This window comes from Balaenoptera physalus, assembly GCF_965194825.1.
Source record: "Balaenoptera physalus genome assembly, chromosome: 1".
In the NCBI taxonomy this organism is placed as follows: domain Eukaryota; kingdom Metazoa; phylum Chordata; class Mammalia; order Artiodactyla; family Balaenopteridae; genus Balaenoptera; species Balaenoptera physalus.
In genome coordinates, this window is record NC_138882.1 from 138,713,675 (window position 1) to 138,730,771 (window position 17,097).

General features: G+C 38.6%; 1 protein-coding gene across 2 annotated transcripts in view; it reads right to left on the minus strand.

The window, feature by feature from the left end:
• Nucleotides 1-17,097, minus strand: part of DYNLT5 (dynein light chain Tctex-type family member 5) — a 34,329-nt gene that overhangs the window by 7,285 nt on the left and 9,947 nt on the right. For both annotated transcript variants that reach the window (XM_082421241.1, XM_082421240.1), the window contains one exon: nucleotides 5,176-5,267. In XM_082421241.1, the coding sequence (XP_082277367.1) occupies nucleotides 5,176-5,245 (70 nt within the window). In that variant the 5' untranslated portion in view covers nucleotides 5,246-5,267. The remainder of the gene's footprint in view (nucleotides 1-5,175; nucleotides 5,268-17,097) is intronic.

The window sequence follows — 17,097 nt, forward strand, 5'->3', positions numbered from 1 at the left end:
AAATGTTTAAGGTATGATTTCTGAATTCAAATAGAATTAAACGTTTTATCGTTAATAACCATTGTGCAGATAACAGCTACTTTTATTGAGCATTTTCTACAGGTCAGCCACCGTGTTAAGTATTTTATATTCATTACTTTATATGTATAATCTTCCAGTAAATCTCTGGGGTGAATCTTACTGTCATCCCCATTTCACAGATGGGAAAACAGAGGTTTAAATATATTGAGTAACTTGCCTAGAATCACACAGTGGCAGGGCTGGGATGTACCCCCTGGTCTATCTGACTCGAGAGCTTAAATTCTTAACCACATTTAATCCACTTTCAGAGCAAAGCTTCAGCTGGATCTTATCCTGCACCCCAGGAATCTTACTTGTACCTCCCAGGAATATTAACCTCATCATCTCTCTGTCATTGCACAACATGTTTATGTGCCCAGAGCCTGGTGTACAGAGGCTCGATCATTATTTGCTGAGTTGACATGGATGAAGAATTATACCCAATTCTATTTTTAATAGTCATCAGTATCTTTTAAGTGTTTATTTTTAATGACTGTATCAGTCAGGGTCTAAGGAAACATATGGCACATTAAAGTTAGGACATTCCAGGAGGATTTAATAAAGAGACTTCTTAGGAAGGTCTGAGCGGGATGAAAGAAATCATGAAGGAAAGTGCAATCCCCCTCGGCTTGCGAAAGTGAGGGTGTTACCCTCATCCCAACCCCAGGCTTGAGGGTTCTAGGAAGGGAACTAGATCCCAGAAGAGCCATGTGGAGAGGGCTCCATTAAGAGTAGCTTATGTCCTTCTGTTGATAGATGCAAACAGCCCAAGATGAGCCCAAAGGCAAGGTTTCACACTCCTCTCTTCCTGCTGAAGTTTCCCGACGGCTGAACTTAACCAGAAGGTGACAGCCCGTGCCTAGAGTTGAGTTAGGTCAGCCTCCTGGGGCTCAATTAATAGTATTTTTATTTTGATGATTATATATGAATTGTTCAATTAAATTTAAATCAGCCTGGGGAATGAATGTGGACAAGTAAAACAGAGACATCTGATACAATGAGTATGAAAATTAACCCCAGTATTTAGTCAGCAGGAATCCCTGTTCTACAGGAGAACGACAAGCAGTTATAAACTTATGAAGGGTTGGTCCTGGTTGCTCTTGCTTCATGGGGTCAGAGATAGGGCACCAGCCCCAGTAGGCAAGCTCCCGGATACCTACTGTGTCACCATCCTGTGGATGTTTTAGAAGATTTCCACTTGCATACGCTAGTGAAATGAGGCTAAATTTGAGAGTGGTTTCTCCCTTCCTACTTAAGAAATTAAAAAATGATACTACCACCTTGGACTAAATTAAATAGACTATGTCCTTTAGATTGGTACCTCTCTTTTTCACTCCCTCCTGCCAAGCACTCATATGGCATTTACCTTAACTTGACCTGTATCATTCACATGGAACTTAATTCGGCCATGTATTATAGCGACCGTATGCATTGTTCCCTTCAGAAAATAGTAAATTCCTTCAGTGCATATATTTGTCCGCCTACGCCTAGTACTCCTCCCTGTGATTTGGGAACAGCATCTCCCAAATGGAGGGAACTGGTCCTCTTCCCACTCTAACCATGTGGTTCTTTAGGCTCTACCATCATTTTCTTTGAGCCCAAGTCCAGATCATGGTTGATTGGTCCTTGATGGACTTGCCCCAAGCCAGGCCAATTAGAGTCCTTTCTTGGAATTTTTATTTTAAATTGGAGCTAGGAAAAAAAAAAAAGTCAGTCTCTTTTTGGTGTCAAAAGTTATGACATGTGACTCTCAGGAACTGCTGGAGGCTGTTTCTCATAGTGGGAAGGCAGCCAGGCCACGGTGACAGAGGGAGCCTCACACAGTTTAGGGCTGGAAAGATGGGATCCTGGGGGCACCTGAGTCCCAGTTTCTAGTAGCTCCCACTGTCCAGCTGCACCAATGCCCTTTCTGCACTTGGCTCAGGTTTGTCTTTTTAATCTCATTAACAAGATTCTATTCTGAAAAGAATTTTAAATATAGTAGTAAACTTTTCTTTTCTCACTTCTTTGTGACCTTGGCCCTATACAGCCAGAATTATCTATTGCCTTGCTCAGGCTGGGATGCTGAGAGGCAAAGAGAGAGAGTCAATATTCAGCATTTGACTTCCAAAACAAGCTCCCGAAGCTTTCAGAATGAACTAATGTGAATGCCTAAGCTTTTTTTCATTTCTTTTTTTTTTTAGAGCAAAGTTTTTTCTTTAGGAGGAAAAAATGCTTTTAGAAATCAAAAAGCAAAGATCTGAAGAAGTATCAGGATGGAAAAAAAAAAGAAAGAGAAACTTGTCCGTAAAAATAAATTTAAGAGAGAATAGATAAACATTTGGTTATTTAATATATCTGTCTTAGCTTCCCAAATAGGGATAGTGATAAGAATGATCACATATTGTTTTTTGTTGGGATTAAATGAGACAAAGTATTTAAAATGCTCAGAACAGTGCCTGCCACACAAAAAAGCCACTCATTAGAGCTTTGCTATTAAGAGTGTTGTAGCTGTTATTGTTACTACCTTATTCTGAGCAAAGAGATAGGGATTGCTCTTGCTGAGAAGGCAGCAAGATGGAGAACAGTGTAAGGAGGGGTGTAGTGAGGCCTCCACAGGCGGGAAAGACCCTGTAGGGTGGAGCAAGGTCCGCCCTGAGAGACTGGCAGACTCTGTCCAACAGAGCATCTGGTGACAGGGCCCACTCATCTCATGGGAGTTGAGTTCAAACGATGTCTCTCTCTCTGTCTTTAGATTCTATTTTTCAATAATTGGCTTCAGGTGGACTGTCTCGATGTGGCAGCAAAGATGGTCCCCTATAGCCCTGTTTGACGTGGTGCTCACAGTGTTTTTAAAAAATCAGGTACCTCTATAGTCATTGCTCCAGAAAAAGTCCTGTGGAGAACTCATTCCATACTTAATAGGAAATTATGTTGGATGTCATAGAAGGCTTTTCTTCTTAGTGATCTAAGGTGAAGACCTAGAGTCAGTCAGTTTGAGAAGCAATAACATACTGAATGGGGAAGCAATTTAAATACAATAGTTCATTTAATTCTCACAGTATCCCTACGATGTGTGGACTATTATCCCTACTTGCAGATGAAGAAACTGAGATTCAAGGATGCTGAATTCCTTGCTCAAACATCATTTATTTAGGAATGGGCGAAATGAGTATTCAGATTCATATACATTGGACCCTACAGCCCATATTTTCTTCTGTACTCATGTTTCAGTAATTAATTAATGGGAAGAGGTAAATGGCTTTTATTATAAGAAATATATTTTCATTCTTCCATTCCCCCTTTTTAAAAATTATGATTCATCTCATTCTTGGTGGCTGTAATTACTTAGATAAAGGGAGGACAAACATGCTAAACATTTAAGATGTGTTTACATGATGCATGTGAAAAAGTAAACACAGTGATACTGGTGACTGATTTTTTCCTCACTCTTCTGGTCAGTATTCATTGTGTAGATAGGAGAAAATCTTTGCCAAAGGCCCACAGACTATCTTCTTTCAGATGCAAAATAAACCCAGAAACAAGTGGAAGTATAAATACATTTTTGATTATTAACAAAATAGCTAGTTAAATGCTTAAAAAATGGATTGTCATGTATAAAAGACTTTAATCACAAAAGAATAATTCACATGACTTTTTGAAAGAAAATATGGAAAATACTTTATACCAAGCTATTTCTAAAATTACTTTTCTAACTTGCTTCAACACTCAGTACTTCTAAAACTGATTAGACAGTTTAGTTTATTTGGAGAAATGTTATGAAAATAGACCCTTTTGAAGAAGAAACACAGGGCTTCATATTTCAAATGCTTTATCTTGTGAAAATCAGATTCAAAGCCTTCCAGCATGCAGAGCCCAGAGTCATAGGCACCGAATGGCAAAGCTCTTTAGGTACAGGAAAACCTGACCCAAACTTAGTTTGCCTAACTGAAAAGTCTAAGAGTACACAGCTGGATGTAGGACTTGGTCTCAGGCTTCATGTGAGGGCAAGATGGCCAAAGCTGCCATAAGCCCTTATTCCTTCAAGTTTCAGGATATGAACTGCTTCTTCAACAGCCCAAACAACATTTTCTGGATTGAACCTCAAAGGCTTTGATGGCCTTGACCAAATCCCCAAATCAGTCACCGTTCCATCTCTGAAGCCAGCGTCAGCTTCAGCAGGATGCTATGGACCAAAAGTGATAATGATGGCAGTGGTCGGGCTCCCCCAAAGGAAACTGGGTAAGGCTACCAGAAGGAGTATAAGTGTATCTTGGTTGGCAGGAATATTAGTTGTCTACCATAGGCACTGAGAAAATACCAGTAGAAAGACTAATTACGGAGCCTTACAACACATGTCGGCTTGGGGATTACTGTAGAAAACCGGCTAGAAGGCCTAATGGGATGTGCTGATGGTCTATAATTTTCCTGAGGTTAACTGACCACAGATGAAAACTCTCTGGCCCATGGAGTCTTCCTTTGGTCACTGGTAAGTCTCTGCGGAATTTCTATACAGCAGTAATTATATATGGATCCAGATAATAGTGAGAAGGTACGCATTTAGAGAAAACAAGTAGTTCTATGAGGCAATGTGAATGGGGAATGATAGTCACTGCGGACTCCACCTGGAGTATAGGGGCAGGTGCAAAGATTTTTGTTTTCAAAGACCCAAAACCTCTGCGGGAAAGGTAAACATCTCTGTCAACAGGGGACCAGGAATCATTTGCCTTTGCCTTAAGGCTTTTTTTCTCCACCCATCAGCAACTTTGGTTGGTTTTGTTTGGTAAAACTTTAATGCATATCTCTTTCATTTAACTCAAGTAGATATAAAAAACTCCACAAGATAACCTGGAAATACCCAATGAACTCCTTAATTCAGTAATACGCACTACACCTCAGTGCCGCCCAGTGACTTGCTTGGTATTTAGAAAATACTGATAAAGAAAAGTAGGCAATGGATACTGGTCCCACTTTGCAGAGGAAGAAATTAAAGCAATACCAAATCACCCAATTAATTAAGATCCCTTACATTGTGCTAGCATTGAAGATAATGCCAGGTTATCAGATATTATTTTAAGTAAATATTACCCATGAAATTAGAAGTCTTAAATAGGACGGAGGGATAAAATAACACACCCAGTTGGTAGGTGTTTTCCACCTGAACTGCGAGGTGAGAGGCATCTTCACGCTGGCTAGGTTCATCCATATAAGACACTGTACTCAGAGAGCTAAAAGCAAGGAGAAAACAAACTTCAACAGTTACTATAACAATAAGAGCAAAACACAATGTTGCTGTTAGCAAAAATGTGACAAAAGTTTTATGTTTTCTCTAAAAATATTTCAAGCAAGTCCCCTGTAAATATCCTGGTAATACATTTAAAGTCTAAAACATTTTAGAGATGGAAATATTATCAGTGTAGAGAAGTCACTTGGAGCAGGTCTCAATATAGTGGTTGAAGCCCAGTGCAGTGCCTGGGGCATTTGATTATCACGAAAGTATTCATGGGTTGTTCCATCTGTGGGCTAACGGAGTAGGTACAGTCAGCCCTTCGCATCCAGGGATTCAACCAATCACGTATTTCAGTTGGTTAAATCCGCGGATGCGGAACCCATGGATATGGAGGGCCAACTGTACTGAGCCATTTTATGTAAGGGACTTGAGCGTCCACTGTTTTTGGTATCCATGGGGCGCTCCCGGAACCAATGCTCAGCAGATACCGAGGGCCGACTGTACACGTTTCAAAAGCTATTGTCAATTGCATCTCTACTGCAGGTGCAAAAGTCTCTCCTCAAAGCGGACAGAACTCACAAAAGGGACTGGGGATTATGTGAGGAAGCTTAAAATGTTGGGCAACAAGCTCTTTATATACATGGGGGATTATAAGGAGTTTACTATTAAATGTACCTCACAAAATCCCTTTAGCAGAAAAAAGAAAAACGAGAAACACATCTACATGATGAGAGAAACCGCAATTCACCCAAACTATAGTAATCAATAAGCATCAATCACCCTTTTCAACATTAAGAAAGGGTTTTGGCTTGGTTACCAAGGCAATATAAGCTTATCCAGGTGCTGAACAGGAGACCCAAATGACGAGTAACCCCTAAAGTCCCTCCAGCACTACTTAATCAGAGAAAATTCAGCCGTCACTAATGGCAGTCTCAGATCTCTACCCCAGTTCTCTCCACCTGTGAAACGGAGGTTAAGACAGATATCATTTCAAAGGAGATGATATAACAGTGTGTGTGTGTGTGTGTGTGTGTGTGTGTGTGTGTCAGAGTGATTACTTTTATAAGCAGGCTAAGTTTTTGCTTTAATTAAATGAGAATGAGATATTTGTTCTTAATCTTTGGGGACTTTTTTTTTCCTCTCTGCAAGGAGTTTTAAATACTTAGTTCTGAGCTGTTGGGAGTTAGTGAGCTTCCTGCAAATTGCTATTTTAAGAAAATCACGGATATTATATTTTAAAAATCATTTAATACAATTTAAACAATAAATTAAGGTTTACCCACCCAGCCCAAGAAAGTGATGTAAGACATTATGGCTGCTTTTCCACAATGGATTTCTGGATTAGTGAGTTAGTCTTCATTCTTATAACACCTGCTTTCCTCAATGTTCTGCTGCCCTTTGAAGTAGCAACCAATCTGTTTAGCCACGTTGGCTGCAGGTGTTGTGAGCAGCGCCAAAGATGGTAGCTTCTGCTTAGAAAAACCAATGTTGCATAAGCCCCTTGATTTTAAGATAAGCCAGCCTGCCCCAATATTGTATATGCTACTTTTTTTTTTGCAAAATATTTTCCATCAATTGTCTCATTTTATCTTTAAAATACCCCCTTTAAGGAAGTAAAAGAGTCATTATTCCGCCCATTTCAGCGATAAAGGGAACTGGCAAAGTGCTTAACTGCATACACATACGAAAGGCAGACTTAGATTTCAAATACTCTATTTACCTCTGTAACAAAGTTTCATATATGATCATATCTGATAGAATGGAAATAGGGGCAATGACTGCCTGAAATAATTAATTGCTGCACTTAAAACTTACTTGCACAAACATAAGAAGATGTTAATAAAACCCTATTTCTTTTCTACTAAACGCCATATTAAAAACTCATAGAAGAAGAAGTAGAGTTTGTACAAAACTCAGATTAGCAGAGTTAGAAGTCTAACACAAAAAAAACAAGTAATGATTTTTTGCTTTGGATACTATTGCTTTGGTATTGCCATGTTACTAAAAAAATGATATCCAGTGCAGTTTGTAATATTATCAGTATGATATTGGTAACTGTCATAAGGGCAGCTTCAAAACCCCACTGGCTGAAGATTGATGTGCAAATAGAAAGTTTTTTAGAGTGACTTGTTTTCGAAATACTGAAGGTGATTTTGTACAGTGCCTTTTTATTTCTACAGCAATCTGTAAACAGTGTATGTTCACTGTAAAAATTTCAAAGTGTACAGGAAAGTATAACGAACAAAGTAAAGTTACACAAAAAATTACTAACCTCAGTGATTATCTAACCACTCTTAATATTAAAAAAACTTTTCAGACATGATTTTACATATGCGATCTATTATAGATGCTGTTTTTTTTCACTCAGAAATATATAGCAGATAACTATGTCAATAAATAGTAATTTGCATCCATGTTTTAAATATCAAGACAGTATTTAATTTATGAACATACTGCATTTTATTTAAACAGGCCATTTAGGTTGTTTTCAATATTCCATCATTATAAAGAAAACTATAATGACCATTGTGGCAGGGACTGTCATTTGCTTTCCAATGTTGTTCTCTTCTTCCTTGGTAGCAGAACCAGAAGTTTGTGGGAATATTTCTCTCCAAATTGAAGACAAATGCTTGGACTCTTTAGTGCTACTGGGGCCATGTGGCTTATGAGCCAATAAGATGTAAGTGGAAGTTAGGGGTGAAAATTCTGAGAGAATTAATTCAACCAACTAAGTCAACCAGCAGGGGCCTGTTCATGATTGGACCGTGGATATGATGGCAAGAGCTCAGCAGCTATCTTGGATCTTGAGATGACCTTATGGATTATAGATCAGAAGCTAGAAGACTAGTCCTTCTAGACTTCTTTTATGTAAGAGAAAATATATTTCTATTTTGTTTAAGCCACTGTTTTTATTTTTTATAAAAAGATTTTTATAAGAAGCATTAGATATAACTGATACAAATTTTAACTGATAACAGAGTTTGGAAGTGGGATGCTGCAAGTAATAGAGCACAAAACTTGGAGTTAATTTTGTGGAAGAGATGGGGCTTTGGGGAGTGAGATTTCAGAGATTTCAGATATATTAACCTGGCTTCCCTTATCATGCAGAAGGAAAATATTTGGTTAGTCTATTGATTTCTGTACATTGGAAATCTGACCATGTATCAACCAAGACTATAATATCATGTAAGTTATAGAAAAATTTTACTTTTTTAAAAACCCTATTTATGGTATTTTTTGAAACTCATATCTGATAGTTCCTATATTAGAATGAGATGCCTCGGAAGAAGGGAGAGAGAAAAGAGAATAAGTTGAACAGAAAAAATACAATATTTATTGCATGAAAAAAGACAAAAAGAAGACATAAATATTAAAAATGCTTGCAATTACCAATGTCAGTTCAGAATACTGACTTAGAAAAACGTGTACATATTTTCTATTGATAAACAGCTTTATTCAAGCCCTTTGAAATTTTTAAAGATAAAAATGTGAGATGCTTCAAAGAGCAGATTTATAATTTTAATTACCAGTGCTGTATTCACAGCACAACAAATTTATTAGGTATATTTCACAACATTACACGTGGATGAGTTTCTGTTGTCTATGACCAGGCCTTCCCTAGTTTATAATAATAATCCTTCTTAGATACATGATCTCACTGCGAATGGAATACTGTAGTTGGTTTTTTTTAAATGTGAAAAATGTTCTTGCTGTCTATGTGTTTCATCAGCTTGTTGGCATTTATGGAAGAAAAGGATTTCAACTGGCAAAAGGTGCCCAAAGGAGTTGTAAAGTTTTAGGCAGGAAGGTAGATTAAAAGTAAAAGCAGGAAAACTGAAAGTCTGGCGTAAACTGCTGGTGAAAACAGTGAACACATGAACTAATATTATTCTAAAGAGAAGAGTAACAATTTGTAACCAATATAAATTTCCATTAATACTTGGAATCACATGTACCATTGCTCAGGACAGACTTGAAATTAGCCTGGTTGTGGAAATAGCTGCATGAAATTGGTACACAATAACAAAAGTAACCCTCTTACATTGTGTCCCATGCTAACCCAACAGCCTGTGTTATGATTATGCAGAAAAGAGCCAAAAAAATTAGCTAGGGAGTTGGAATATGTTTATTTTTCATGAAGTTCAGTTTTCCTGAAAACATCTTACAAATTTTCATGCTGACCATTCCTTGAATTAAACAGAATAAGTACAAGGCATGTCTTATTGTCATGATGGTTGAAGATAGAAACAATAATGTCAATTAAATCTCACCAGCCATAATACCATCTAATTATTATTAAGAATTCATTTCCAGACATTTTCACTGCCATTATGCCTTAGATGTTTTAAGCTGCAGTAAGAGATAATATTTGAATAGATAGCTAGCCTTGAAGCCATTCATTTAGTAGATTAAGAAGGTCAAACTATCACCTTTCTTCGATTTGTAACTGTGAAATGCCTGGAACTATCATATTTTGAATGGGATCATTTAAGCATGACCCTCTCTTATTTTTTTAAATCTGTTGTTAAAGTCACGTGCTGCCTCCCAGTGGGATTATTTCAGAGAGCACAGAGAAAAAGAAGGCTTCAGGGTATAAATTTGTACATTTGTTCATTTCTTTTTGCTTCATTCTTTCAACAGCTATTTATTGCCCACCATGTGGCAGGCAAAGTGGGAAGTACTGGGAATACAAAGGAAAATAAGACTTCCTATGCTGGAGACACAAGATGTAGAAAACAAAATAAAATAAGCATCAAAACTCACTTGGGAACTTTCCACCTCAAAATGTCTATGGACATTTTTATGAATATTATGCTTAAGATCAAAAGCATACCAACTCTTCCCCCATCAGTGGAAGGTACAAGTTGTCTGTTGAGGTAATTTAGTTGTGTGTAGCCATTTAGTTTTATAGCAGTGTTGTCGGATTTTTACATAGTTTTGAGATATTTTATTCACATTATGGGTCCCATCTTACAAGTAAGAGAAAGGTTGTAATGGAAACAAAAGTCAAGATATGTTTTCAAAAATGAAAGAGCAGAGAAAATGACATGATATGTGTTCTTGTGGGATACATTTTTAAGAGTAGGAATGATTCTGAAGGACAAAGAATGAACCATGTAACCTGTGAAAAGTCTAGCTCTGAAGTGATTGAAGATAATCCAGGAAATGTGACTGACAAAGTAGAACAATTTTGAGTGAGTGAATAGAAAGTCAGAGTTAGTGTCTGAAGCCCACTATTGGATCTCTTTATCCAAGAGAAGGTGAGGTTAAGGTCAAGAGCAGCTGACGAAACTTCTGTTGCAGCTCCTGGATGAATGCACAGTTCAAAGTCACATTACTCTCGGCAATCATCAGAGAGGTGAGGCTGGGAGTGTGTGTGCCATGGTTACCCCTACAGTGCCATGGAGATCATCAAGGAGTGTCGTCTATCCCAACAGATGTTCAACACAAATGATAACATTCTTCTTCTTTTTCTAATAGGTGCACAATGGAATGTTTCAGCAAGAAGGTAAAGTATACCTTGTTTTAAAAATTTGAACAAACATTTTTCTTTTTGCTGTAAATGCATCTTATGTCTGCAAGATGAAAGCCCTTAGTCACCCTGGACTTACATACTTGGACCTGTGAACCTAACCTGTTTGTGTTCAGGAAATAGTATAATACAATAATTATTCATTCTACTGTCAAAAAATATTTATTGAGTGACTGCTATGTGCCAGGTACTATTCTAGGTCCCTGGGATATAAAAAACAAACAAACAAACAAAACCCAAAACAACAACAACAACAAAAAAAAACGAAAACAAAAAAACCCAGAAAACAAAAACTAACTAAAATCTCGGCCCTCATGGAACCTAGTGAGAAGAGACAGAAAAAAGACAATAAAATACTAAACAAGTAAGTTATATACTATGTTAGAAGATGATAAATGCTACATGGGAAAGGAGAGCTTAGTTAAGGGAGCTTGGAAGTGGATGGGAGAGAGGTAATTGTGTGTAATTTTAAACAGAATGATCAGGATAGATCTCCCTGAGCAAAGAGTTGGAGGAGGTGAGGACATGAGCCATGTGGATGTCGGAGGGAAGGGTGTGTCGGGGGAGAGAAAAGCACATGCACAGGCTTCGAGCAGAGGCTGCCTGGTATTTTTGAAGAAGTGCATAGAGGCCAGAGTAGCTGGAGAAGAGGCAGCAAGCAGGAGGGTGGAAGGAGATGAGGTTACCGGGTGTCAGGTAGCTGGACCATGTAGAGTTTTGTGGGCCATCTTAAAATCTTGGCTTTTACTCTGATAAAGTGGGAGCCTTTATAGAGTTTTGAGCAGAGGAATAGCAAGATCCATGTTATATTTTACAATGATAACTCCAAATGTTGTGCTGAGAATAGGCTGTAGGGCAGCATGTGTAAACACAGGGATTCCAGTTAGAAAGCTTTTATAGTAATCCAGGGGAGAGATGGCAGTAACTGCTAGGGACAAAATTGTGTCTCTTCAAAATTCGTAGATTGAAGTCTTAACACCCCATGTGAGTGTATTAGAGATAAGGCCTTTAAGGAGATGATTAAGGTGAAATGAAGTCGTAAGGGTGAAGCCCTGAACTGATAGAACTGGGCTCCTTACGTAAAAGAAAGAAACAGCAGCATTCTTTCCTCCATGCAAGGACACTGTGAAAAGGTGGCCATCTGCAAGTCAGGAAGTGGGCCCTCACCAGAACCTAACCAAGCTGGCACCTGATTTCAGACTTCCAGCCTCCAGGACTGTGAGAAAATAAATTCCTATTGTTAAAGCCACACAATTCATGGTATTTTGTTATGGCAGCTCAAGCTGACTAATACAGTGACCCAGACCAAGTAGGGGGGTAAGTGGTAAGTAGTTGGGTTCTTTTTTAAAAAATTAATTAATTAATTAATTAATTTTTAGTTGAGTTGGGTGTTTTTTGCTGCACATGGGCTTTCTCTAGTTGCAGCGAGTGGGGGTTACTCTTGGTGGCGGTGCGCGGGCTTCTCACTGCAGTGGCTACTCTTGTTGAGGAGCACAGGCTCTAGGCACGCAGGCTTCAGTAGTTGTGGTGTGTGGGCTCAGCAGTTGTGGCTTGCAGGCTTGGTAGTTGTGGCGCATGGGCTTAATTGCTCCACGGCATGTGGGATCTTCCCGGACCAGGGCTCGAACCCGTGTCCCCTGCATTGGCGGGCAGATTCTTAACCACTGTGCCACCAGGGAAGTCCCAGTAGTTGGGTTCTGAATATATTTTTAAAATTTATCCACCAGAATATCCTCTTGAATGGGAAGGAAGGTAGTTAAAGAGTTAAGTTGTGAGCATGTTGAGTTTGCAATGTCTGCTAGGTACTGAAGTGAGGGGTCAATAGGCAGTTAGACCTATGAGTCTGGGGTTTGGGAGAGATATGTAGGCCGGAGAAATATATCTGGGGGCAAAGCACTATGTCTCAGTCACTAGACTGGAGGAGATTCCCGAGGGGACGAGTGTAGGACAAGAGAAGAAGGGGACAAAGGGACAAAGTGCTCCCTGAGGCACTCCTACATTAAGAAATTTGGGAGAAGAGGAGGGACCAGTGAAGAAGATTGAGAAGGACTGACCACTGTATCAGCAATGTGAAAGTCATTATGATCTTGACAAGGGCAATACCACAAGTTCAGGGACAGTCTATTTTGTTCACCACTGCATCTTTGGCACATAGCACAATGCCAGTAACCCAGGCAACAAAAATGTGTTCAGTAAACAAAAGATATGATGCAGTGATGAAGTCATTGCTATTCTCATTTTATAGATAATATATTAAGACAAAGAATATTAAATAGTAGCTAGTTAACAGAAGATCAGGGATTCAAACTCAGGTCTAGTTTGATGCCAAAGTTCTATGTAATAATGATAATCAATACTTGCTCTGTTCTTTGACATGCCAAGAACTATTCTAGTGCTTCCATGTATTATTTTAATAAATTCTCAACATGCCTGGAACTGACAACTATTATTTTTGTCCCATTTTATAGAGGAAGAAACTGAGGCAAAGAAGGCTTAATAACTTATGCAAGACCAGCAGCTTGTAAGTGCTCACACTGGAATTGACCCCAGCCAGTGGTGGCAGAGTAGGCCTCTGAGTCACCCGTTCGACTCCCTGACTAAGCTCATGCTATTCCATTCACTCCTTCAGAGATACAGTTGACAACATGGGGGTTAGGGGTGCTGGCCCTCTTTGCAGTGGAAAATCCAGTAGAAGTTATGGTCGGCCCTCAGTATCCATGGTTGCATTTCCTCAGTATCCTTGATTCCACATCCACAGCTCCAACCATAGATCGTGTAGTACTGCAGTATTTACTATCGAAAAAAATCCACGTGTAAGTGGACCTGTGCAGTTCACACTTGTGTTGTTCAAGGGTCAGCTGCACTGCAATAGTTAGCCAGGGCTGCCATAACGAAGTACCAAGTCTGGGGGGCTTGAACAACAGAAGTTTGCTGTCTCACACTTCTGGAGGTTAGAAGTCTGAGAACCAGGTGTTGGCTGGATTGGTTCCTTCTGAGAGCCATGAGGGAAGGATATGTTCTGGGTCTCTCTCCTTGGCTTGTGGACGGCCATCTCCTCCCTGTGTATCTTCACATCGCCTCCCTCCAGGCCTGTTGGTGTCCAAGTTTCCTTTTCTTATAAGGACACCAGTCACATTGGTTTAGAACCCACCCTAATGAACTCATTTAAACTTAATTATCTCTTTAAATAAGAGGTAATGAAGTTTACCTCTTATTCCAAATAAGGTCACATTCAGAGGTATTGGGGATTAGGACGTCAACGTATGAATCTGGCAGGGGTAGTGGGGTACAATTAACCCGTAACAAATAAAAATACTTTCATGGGGTCTCTAAATTCTAGTGTCAGAGAACCACAGATTATTTGCTCTGTCATCTGGGAATTGTGATACTCTGGCCAGTCACTCTACCACACCAAGCCTCAGTGTCCTCAGTATATGGGGTTAATAGGGCATGTATATCCCTATTTTTCCTAAATACTGTTAGATTTCTTTGCTGAATGCCTATATAAGCTATTATTCTCAGTAGCCTTGCCAACATTTGGTGTTATTCTCCCTTCTTATGTTTTGCCATTCAGTTGGGTGCAATATGGTATCTTGTTTTAATTTGCATTTTTCTCTTTCCAAGTGAATTTAAGCAACTCTTCACATTCTGCTTTACCATTTGGGCTTTGCTTCTGTAAATTGCTATTTATCTCTTTTGATTATTAAAAATTGTTTTCCTGATTTTTAAAAAATTGTTAATATTCATGAGTTTACAAATATATATCTTCTACTGGCCGACAAACTGTGTCTATTGTATTCCGTGTTGAACAGAAATACAAGTTTTACTGTAGTTGTATTTATCAAGTTTTTTTTTTTTTTTTTTTGCTTTATGGTTTTAGTTTTTCATTTTGGGATCTTATTTAAGAAATCTTTGCCTCTCACAGAACACAAAGATGTTCTATACTTTCTTCTATTAGCTTTATAGCTTTCCACATTTCAGTCTTCCATCTGGAGTCTACCATGCAAATGGTGTAAGAATCCAGCTTCATTTTTTTTCCTTCATATAGTAAGCCAGCTTTCTCCCAAAACAATCTATTAAAAACCCATCATGTGGGCTTCCCTGGTGGCGCAGTGGTTGAGAATCTGCCTGCCAATGCAGGGGATACGGGTTCGAGCCCTGGTCTGGGAAAATCCCATATGCCGCGGAGCAACTAAGCCTGTGTGCCACACCTACTGAGCCTCCGCATCTGGAGCCTGTGTTCTGCAACAAGAGAGGCCGCGATAGTGAGAGGCCCGCGCACTGCGATGAAGAGTGGCTCCCGCTTGCCGCAACTAGAGAAAGCCCTTGCACAGAAACGAAGACCCAACACAGCCAAAAATAAATGAATAAATAAATAAATTAATTTAAAAAAACCCATCATTTCTCACTGAAAAAATCAAAGAGGAAATAAAAAAAATCTAGAAACAAATGACAATGAAAACATGATGACCCAAAACTTATGGGATGCAGCAAAAGCAGTTCTAAGAGGGAAGTATATAGCAATATAATCCTACCTCAAGAAACAAGAAACATCTCAAATAAACAACCTAACCTTACACCTAAAGCAATTAGAGAAAGAAGAACAAAAAACCCCCAAAGTTAGCAGAAGGAAAGAAATCATAAAGATCAGATCAGAAATAAATGAAGGAAAAAATAGCAGAGATCAATAAAACTAAAAGCTGGTCTTTGAGAAGATAAACAAAATTGATAAACCATTAGCCAGACTCATGAAGAAAAAGTGAGAAGACTCAAATCAATAGAACTAAAAATGAAAAAGGAGAAGTAACAACTGACACTGCAGAAATACAAAGGATCATGAGAGATTACTACAAGCAACTATATGCCAATAAAATGGACAACCTGGAAGAAATGGATAAATTCTTAGAAAAGCACCACCTTTGGAGAATGAACCAGGAAGGAATAGAAAAATATAAACAGACCAATCACAAGCAATGAAATTGACACTGTGATTAAAAATCTTCCAACAACAAAAGCCCAGGACCAGATGGCTTCACAGGTGAATTCTATCAAACATTTAGAGAAGAGCTAACACCTATCCTTCTCAAACTCTTCCAAAATATAGCAGAGGGAGGAACACTCCTAAACTCATTCTATGAGGCCACCATCACCCTGATACCAAAACCAGACAAAGATGTCACAAAGAAAGAAAACTACAGGCCAGTATCACTGATGAACACAGTTGCAAATATCCTCAACAAAATACTAGCAAACAGAACCCAAGAGCACATTAAAAGGATCATACAGCATGATCAAGAGGGGTTTATCCCAGGAATGCAAGGATTAACCAACATATGCAAATCAATCAACGTGATACACCATATTAACAAATTGAAGGATAAAAACCACATGATCATCTCAATAGATGCAGAAAAAGCTTTCGACAAAATTCAACACCCATTTATGATAAAAACCCTCCAGAAAGTAGGCATAGCGGGAACTTACCTCAACATAGTAAAGGCCATATATGACAAACCCAGAGCCAACATCATTCTCAATGGTGAAAAACTGAAACCTTTTCCACTAAGATCAGGAACAAGACAAGGTTGCCCACTCTCACCACTATTATTCAACATAGTTTTGGAAGTTTTAGCCACAGCAATCAGAGAAGAAAAAGAAATAAAAGGAATCCAAATCAGAAAACAAGAAGTAAAGCTGTCACTGTTTGCAGATGACATGATACTATACATAGAGAATCCTAAAGACTCTACCAGAAAACTACTAGAGCTAATCAATGAATTTGGTAAAGTAGCAGGATACCAAATTAATGCACAGAAATCTCTTGCATTCCTATACACTAATGATGAAAAATCTGAAAGAAAAAGTAACCATTTATTATTGCAACAAAAAGAATAAAATACCTAGGAATAAACCTATTTAAAGAGACAAAAGACCTGTATGCCGAAAACTATAAGACATTGCTGAAAGAAATTAAAGATGATACAAACAGATGGAGAGATATACCATGTTCTTGGATTGGTAGAATCAACAATGTGAAAATGACTATACTACCCAAAGCAATCCACAGATTCAATGCAATCCCTATCAAACTACCAATGGCATTTTTCACAGAACTAGAATAAAAAATTTCATAATTTGTATGGAAACACAAAAGACCCCGAATAGCCAAAGCAATCTTGAGAAAGAAAAACGGAGCTGGAGGAATCAGACTCCCTGACTTCAGACTATATTACAAAGCTACAGTAATCAAGACAGTATGGTACTGGCACAAAAACAGAAATATAGATCTTTGGAA